General features: G+C 57.9%; 2 protein-coding genes across 4 annotated transcripts in view; one reads left to right on the top strand and one right to left on the bottom strand.

The window, feature by feature from the left end:
• Positions 1 to 1662: 1662 nt before the first annotated feature.
• Positions 1663 to 3298, bottom strand: FAM167B (family with sequence similarity 167 member B). The gene is made up of 2 exons (XM_008694471.2): positions 2798 to 3298; positions 1663 to 2142 (listed from the first exon to the last, which is right to left on the bottom strand). The coding sequence occupies exons 1-2, from the start codon at positions 3056 to 3058 to the stop codon at positions 1912 to 1914; spliced, it is 492 nt and encodes a 163-aa protein (XP_008692693.1). The 5' UTR covers positions 3059 to 3298; the 3' UTR covers positions 1663 to 1911.
• Positions 3299 to 4968: 1670 nt separating this feature from the next.
• LOC103666739 (myotubularin-related protein 9-like) overlaps positions 4969 to 7245 on the top strand; it is a 6889-nt gene continuing 4612 nt past the window's right edge. Inside the window, exons 1-5 of one of the 3 annotated variants that reach the window (XM_040619177.1) lie at positions 4969 to 5530; positions 5715 to 5823; positions 6062 to 6187; positions 6302 to 6475; positions 6946 to 7172. In XM_040619177.1, the coding sequence (XP_040475111.1) occupies positions 5100 to 5530; positions 5715 to 5823; positions 6062 to 6187; positions 6302 to 6475; positions 6946 to 7172 (1067 nt within the window). In that variant the 5' untranslated portion in view covers positions 4969 to 5099. The remainder of the gene's footprint in view (positions 5531 to 5714; positions 5824 to 6061; positions 6188 to 6301; positions 6476 to 6945; positions 7173 to 7245) is intronic. The other 2 variants (XM_040619176.1, XM_040619175.1) reach the window with 2 other exon arrangements.

Raw genomic sequence — 7245 nt, 5'->3', positions numbered from 1 at the left:
CGAGGGACGGTAACTTTATCAGAGTCAGAGGGTAAGCTAACACCCTCCTTACAGACAGAACGCTGGACAGCCAGCTGTTTAAGGAAGCAGGCAGGACAACCCCGTGGCATCAAGACGGCCAAGTAACAGCCCCTGTTGTGGGCAGAGGACAGGATAACACCCACTAATTCGGGTGAGATTTCTAATTCAGGAAGAGGCAAAGCCACAGCCCCTGCTAGAGACGTAGGGCCTGCCACCGTCTCCTGCAACAGGTGGGAGACACACAGACCCTCCTGCCCGGGGAACCAGGTGCAGGCAGCTGACTGGCACGGCTTTCTGTCAGAGGCAGGAACCTTGTCACAAGCAGCAAGCAGGCCAAGAATCTCCCTTCCCCTGGGCCAGGCTGCGGGTGGCCCCCATCACAGGCTAAGTGCCAGGTCACCAGTGTTATGAGGAACCCTGGGTGGCCTCTATGAGGCACCAGAGTTGGGCCTTGCCCCCCCCCCCCAAAAGTATAAATGTGTCACAGTCACCACCGCTGGAGCCAACACTTAGTGAGCAGGGTGGGGGAGGGGAGCCCACAGAGCATTGTTGGGGTTTGTGAGGTGGAAGCTGATGTTCTGTGCACCTCAGCTGCAGAGGGAAGGGGGAGACAGGAAATGGGTGGGGGGAAGAGGAAGCCTGAGCTGGAAAGTCAGACAAAGCGGCTAGTACAGAAACACAGGCTGAGGAGATACAATGTTAAAAAACCCACAGAGTGACCCAGAGCCCTGCGCCCCATCTCTGGGCCTCCGCACAGCAGTACTGAGACCACTGGTGATAGCAAGGATAAGCAAGAGAGAGTTCTTGGGTTCTGAGTGGTGTGTGTTTGTTTAAAAGTCTTTATTTAATTGTCAGAGAGAGCGATCGCGCACAAGCACAAGCAGGGGGAGCAGCAGGCTGAGGGAGAAGCGGGCTCTCCATTGAGCAGGGAGCCCGATGTGGAACTCGATCCCGGGACCCTGGGATCATGACCTGAGCCAAAGGCAGACGCTGAACCGAATGAGCCACCCAGGCGCCCCGGTTCTGAGTGTTTATTAAGCATCGTCTCACTTAAGACATCCCAGCTGCTTGTGGAGTAAGAACTAGCAGAGTAGCAGTTCCAGTGCCAACAGCGGCAGGCTTCAGGGACCTTCACAAGGGCGGATGGAATTGCGTGGGAGAGGGGCGTCTGGATGGCTCAGTGAACCCGGCTGCCTTTGGCTCAGGTTGTGATCTCAGGGTCCTGGGATGGAGCCCCAGGTCCAGCTCCCTGCTCGGAGGGAGTCTGCTTCTCCGTCTGCCCCTCCCCCTGCTCATGCTTTCTCTTTCTCTCTCTCTTTCTGACTCTCAGATAAAGAAATAAAATCTTCTGAAAAAAGAAAGGAAATGCATACTGGAGCTGGCTTTGAACCCAGGTCTACCAGGTCCTGCCTTCTTCAGCTGCCCATGGACCCGCCACCTTCCCTAGGGCTGATTTAGGATTTCAAGTTCTTGCCCAGTTCTGAACTTGATAAGAGAGGGAGACAGAGCTGGAGCTGGGGGAAGAGATGGGGATCCATCTGTTCATCTCCACCCCCAACCCTGGCCTTCTCTCCTGCAGTGGAATCCCTGGCCCCAGCTACAGAAAACACACAGCGACCTTGGGCCTGAATAAATACTGCGGAGACCTTGGTGGGAAGCGGAGAGGGCCTTTATTGAAGAGCTTGGGGGTCTGTGAGCTTCTCCCCTTCCTCCAACCTCCCCTTCCCAAGCCAGGGCAGCAGGGGTGCTGGGATGCTGGGGCTTTATGCTCCCAGAGAACTGAGTGACACCCCCCCAACCTTCCCACTACCCCTTGCCAGATGCTGGCACCTTTGAAACATCCCTCCCTTCCTCCTTCCCAGGAGGTCTCAGGAGGCACCCAGGTGCCCGTCAGCAGAGGGTGAAGCGCCGGGCACTGATGTTCATGCGCGTGAGGCCGAGGTGCCGCAGCGGCGGGGCCAAAGCGAGGCCGGCCCCCGGCTCCAGCTCCAGCTCCAGCTCCGCCTCGTCCAGCAGCTCTTGGTGCAGGTGACAGGCTTGGTCCACCTTCAGCCGGTGCAGCTGGGCCCGCAGCCGAAGCAGCTGCCCCGCCAGCTGCCGGTCCTGAGCCTGCATCTCCCGCTGCGGCCGAGAGGGGGCGTGAGACTGCTGGACGGCTTCTCAGCCGCTCGCGTCAGTCTTCCCTTCCTGTCAACACCCTGCGTCTTTGCACCGGCTGCGTCCTCCCCATCCCCCTCTCGCCCCAGCTTTGATCCCTCCCCATCGCTCAGATCTTGCTCTAAAACGAAGGAGCGATTGTTACACAAATACAGGTGCCTGGGGCCCCACCCCAGGACAACAAAACTGTAGTCTCCGATTTGGAGGCTAGACATCTTTTTGTTTGCACATATTGGGTTAAGAGCCACCTGTGTAATGCTGGCCTCCTCAGCTTCTGCCTAGAGTGTGGTCAGTGCCTCATTTTGTCCTTCACTGCATCTTTGAGGTATGGCATTTTCCAGAACAGGGGAGGCCATGCCTTCCCCACCTATAACCGGTGGCCCCAAAGGGCAGGGCTCTGTCCCCACAGCCCCAGGAGTCAGTAGTAGGTAGGTTGGATGGAATCCTGCTTCCCCAAGTCTCACTGAATAAATCACTGGACAGTCCATTCACCACTCCTTCACCCCAGGACAAAGCCACAGGAGGGAGGCAGTTGCTGGAGGTAAGGTCTGTCCTCATCCCCTCCCCACGCCCCCAGTTCTTGGGTCCTAAGGATGACTGCCCACCCCAACTGACTCACCAGCTCCCGTCGGAGCCACTCAAGGGCAGAGTCCATTGAGTCGAAGCCGCAGAGGGCCCCAGGGCCCCCAAGCCCAGGTCTGGTTTGGGGCCTGCGCCAGGCCTGGCTCTGGACCCGGGCTGTCCACTCCAGATACGAAGGCCGCCTCGTCTGCAGCTGCAGCTTGGCCGTCAGTGCCTTCACAGAGTCCAGGCTCTCTTCCTCCTCATCCTCTTCATTTTCTTCACCTACTGCCTGGAATTTCAGTGGCCCGAGGGACATGGTGGGTTTGGGGTGAGTGATGGGGCAAGGCCGAAGTTCTGGGAAAGGCTGGCAGTATGGCTGGGGGCGGCAGCAGGAGCCGAGGGTGACAGAACTGTGCCAGGGAGTGTGTGATGGGGAATGTGCAAGGTGGGTCTGGGAGGCTGAGTGCGTCAGGATGGGTGAATAGAGGGGTATGGGAGGCCGAATGTGCAAGGGCTGGGATTTTCCTGGCCTGCTAACCCGGGAGCCACGTGATGCCCATCCGGACGGGGGCAGGAGGAGCCCTGAGCCTCCGGCCCCTTGGATGAATTTTATTGTCTTTGCCCAAAAGGAGACACCCAGTTCCCAGAAAGGAAGTTGCTCCAGGATGAGAAAAGCATCATCCACACTAGAGTTTTGGCGTTCTTCCCAAGACCCAAGTTAAGGGGGTGGGGAGTGGGTAGAAGGCCGATGAGCTGCCCTCTGTCTTCACGACATTTGGACAAGTCACTGACTCTCTGTTGGGACAGATCAATGATTTCAGGCTGTACTCTAAAGACCTTTAGGTTCCCTCGGGACTCCCTCGGGACTGTGTATGGAATAAGGGTAAAGCTGTAGATGGACTCCTAGACCCTCCCTCTCCCTGCCCCTCCCAGAGCTTCAAACAGAGCTGTTCCCTTTCTTAAACTTTGTATTGAAATATAACAGACACACAGAAAATTTCACACATCATAAATAATGACACACCTTGCTGATTTCTCCCGGACTAAACCCACTTATGTACCCGGCACCCAGATGGAACAACTGAGCATTACTGGCATCAAGAAAGTCCCCCTGGCCTGTCACTACTCTCCCAATCTCTGACAGCAACGATTAGCTTTGCCTTTTTGTGTACCTTCCAACGGTTCTCAAACGTTAGTGTGAATGGAAATCTCCTGGAAAATGTGTTTAAGAAGACACGTGGGGTGGGGCCTAATAATTTGCATTTCTAACGAATTCCCATCTCAGCTGGTCTGGAATTTTAGAATTTGTACTCTTTTATGTCTGGTTCCTTTTACAGATCATTCCAATTTTATGTTTATATTATGGGTGTCCACTTATGATTTCTTTTCTTTGTGTGTGTGTTTTATTTTTTTATTTTTTTAAAGATTGTATTTATTTATTCGACAGAGATAGAGACAGCCAGCGAGAGAGGGAACACAAGCAGGGGGAGTGGGAGAGGAAGAAGCAGGCTCCCAGCGGAGGAGCCTGATGTGGGGCTCGATCCCAGGACTCTGAGATCACGCCCTGGGCCAAAGGCAGAGGCTTAAGGACTGAGCCACCCAGGCGCCCCAAGTGTGTGTGTGCTTTAAAAGAAGGGGTTTGCACACGTGCGTGCACACACACACACACGTGTGCACCCACAGAAGCCTGGAACCTAGTGGACCAAAAGGCCCTTTGAAGGCAGGAGTCTATCTTATTCTTCTTAGTAACCAGCACTTAACACAGTGTAGGCATCAGTGTTTAAGAAATGAAAGAATTAAAAAAATAAAAAGAAAGAATAATTGGATGGACGGGTCCTCCATCCTTTCACCTTCTATAATTTGCCAGCTTAGGTGTGTCTCTTGCCAGACCGAAAATCCTAGAGAGCAGAGCCTTCCTCAGTCATCCTTGGGTCCCCTCACCAAATACAGGGCCCCGCTCAGTGTATGGGTTGAAGGATGGAGTGATAGGAGATGGGGCTTCTGAGGGCAGGACTAAACCAGAAGTGGCCCCCATAGAGGGCGCCCTCAGGCAGGGACTTCCAGCTGTGGTGGGGGAGGGGCGCCAGCTACACAGCTGCTTGCGTTTAAGGTGGACTCAGGGATTTCCCCCACCCAGCCTCAGGTGTAGGGGGAGGAAGTAGACAGTTCCCAGTTTCACACCCACCCTTCCCACCCCTTCCACCAGGGTACAAAAGAAGAGATGGTAATTTTTCTTTTTTAAGTCAGTGAGAGTACCAGCGCCTAGGTTAAAAAAAAAAACAAAAATGTTGAGTGCCACCCGAGACCAAGGCACGACGTAAAGGGCTTTAAGCAAGATTATTCTCCCCATTTTACAGATGGATGAAATTGAGGTTTCCTTAACAGGTTCTGGCCGGGGTCCTCGCTCAGAGGTGCTGGCAGTAGGAGGGGGAAATTCCTGTGAAACTGTTCGATCCCTTCTTCCAAGGGGCCTCCTTAACAGCTGTCCTGCCGGCGTCGCCAGCTGCCCAGCCAGTTCCTGTCCCTTTCAGAGCCCGCGCTGGCCCCGCCTGACGCTCCTGGAGTCTGTCCTTCTGCTGGGCCCCAGGCCCACCCCAAGCGCAATGGAGTTCTCGGAGCTGATCCGCACCGGCGGGGCCCAAGCCAAGCTCTTGCGGGGTCCAGAGGTGCCCCCACTGCATGGCACGCTATGCGTCACCGGTCACCACCTGCTGCTGTCGCCAGGGCCCCAGGCGACTTCAGACTTGTGGCTGCTTCTGTTGCGTAGTGTAGACTCAATCGAGAAGCGGTGAGACGTGGCGGGGGAGTCCCCGTAGTTGCGGAGCTTGCTGCTCCGCGGAGGAGGGGGAAGGGCAAGCGCAGTGGGAACTGGTGCCCCCTTGCATTACGTCCAATCCTAATAAACTCGTTTCTCCTCCCCTGGTGGTGGTGGTGGGGCGGGGGATACTAAGCCTAAGCCTGTCCATCCCCAGGGTCTCAGGTGACTCCGGCACCATCACGTTGCGCTGTAAGGACCTGAGAGTGTTGCAGCTGGACATAGAGGGCGTAGAAGCCACGCGGGACATCGCCCGTTCCATCGAGGTACGCCAGCGGTGCTCCCGAGGCCCTTAAGCTACCCCTATTTCGTAACGAGGGGAGTAAATAGGGGCTGCTGCGCAAGGAGACTCAGCACCCAGTGTTATCCTTGAACACAGCTAATGGCAAGGGATGCAGGTGGTCTGGAGTACGTGCAGAGGAGGGAGCTGCGGAGCGGAGGGGCTGGTAGGGCGCGGATGAGAATATTCCGACTTTGCCCAGATCCCCCGAATTCCTTCCCCAGGCGCTGTCATCCTTGGAATCGGTCATCACTTCCTTTCCGTTCTTCTACCGTCCCAAGGGCTTGAGATTGGGCGACGCCTGGCACTTCCACCCACCCGAACGCTACTACAAGCGAGTGGCTCGCGAGGTGGGTGCGGTCGTGGGGGCCCGCGGTTATGCGAGCGCAGCGCCTGGAAGGGCCGCGAGGACCGGGCGCTCACTGAGTGCCCTAACCTGGCCTTCGCCTCTCCCCGCGCCGCAGACCAACGCGTGGCGGCTGAGCGAGGTGAACGAGGACTTCAGCTTGTGCCCGAGTTACCCCCGCGCCGTGATCGTGCCTCGCGCTGTAGACGACGATGCCCTGGCGTGTTGCGCCCGCTTCCGCCAGGGAGGCCGCTTCCCTGTGCTCAGCTACCACCACGCTCCCAGCGGAACCGTGAGCCCGCCCCTCCCCACACTCCGCCAGTAGGAACAACTGCAGCCCTTCTTGGCCCTTTACTGCCCTGGCCCGGCCAATTAGCCGCGCGCCTGCCGCCCGGGCTCCGGCCCTTTCGGGCCGCGCCCCGTCCTGCCTCCAACGGGGCCCGCCCCCTCCGTTCGCTCCGCCCTCCCCGGATTCTGACCCCGTCCCTCTCCCGGGCTAAGGAGTCTAGCCAATCTGGGCCCCACCCCCGGCCGTTCGGGTCCCTGGAGCCTAGTCCAGTCTTTGTCATCCCTGGACCCGTCCACGGTCTACTCTTCGGGTCCCTTTCCCCTCCGGCTACACCCCACCCAAGCCCGGGCCTTGCGCCCTGTAAGTTCCGCCGCCAGGGTCCCTGCGCTCCAGCCCGCCCCTGCCAGCTCTAGACCCGCCCTAGTATGTAAGACCCTCCCTAGGGGCTCCCTGAGCGAAGTCCCCGTCCGCAGGTGCTGCTACGTTCCAGCCAGCCCCTGACCGGTCCCCAGAAAAGGCGCTGCGCTGAGGACGAGGAGCTGCTGTGGGCTGTGCTGGCGGGGGCTCGCCCGGGGGCCCGGGGCTTCATCTTGGACACGCGCTCGGCTCAGGCCGCCAAACAGGCCCGCATGACTGGCGGCGGCACCGAGGCCAGAGCCGCCTACCCTGGCTGGAAACGGCTGCACCGGCCCCTGGAGAGGTGAGAGGTCTTCCTGTCCTCTCCTAGACGCTCTCCTACCGGACTCTTCAGGGATACGGGGGGGGGGGGGGGG

This window comes from Ursus maritimus, unplaced genomic scaffold (assembly GCF_017311325.1).
Source record: "Ursus maritimus isolate PB19 unplaced genomic scaffold, ASM1731132v1 scaffold_32, whole genome shotgun sequence".
Lineage (NCBI taxonomy): Eukaryota > Metazoa > Chordata > Mammalia > Carnivora > Ursidae > Ursus > Ursus maritimus.
Note: the sequence above shows the minus strand (reverse complement) of the source record. Positions and strands in the feature narration are given on the sequence as shown.

What these genes read in the sequence shown, in the direction of transcription:
- FAM167B (XM_008694471.2), bottom strand. Translation starts at nt 3,058, where the DNA reads ATGTCCCTCGGGCCACTGAAATTCCAGGCAGTAGGTGAAGAAAATGAA. An exon ending in AGTGGCTCCGACGGGAGCTG is followed by an intron (nt 2,143 to 2,797) that starts GTGAGTCAGTTG and finishes TCTCGGCCGCAG; the next exon opens with CGGGAGATGCAGGCTCAGGA.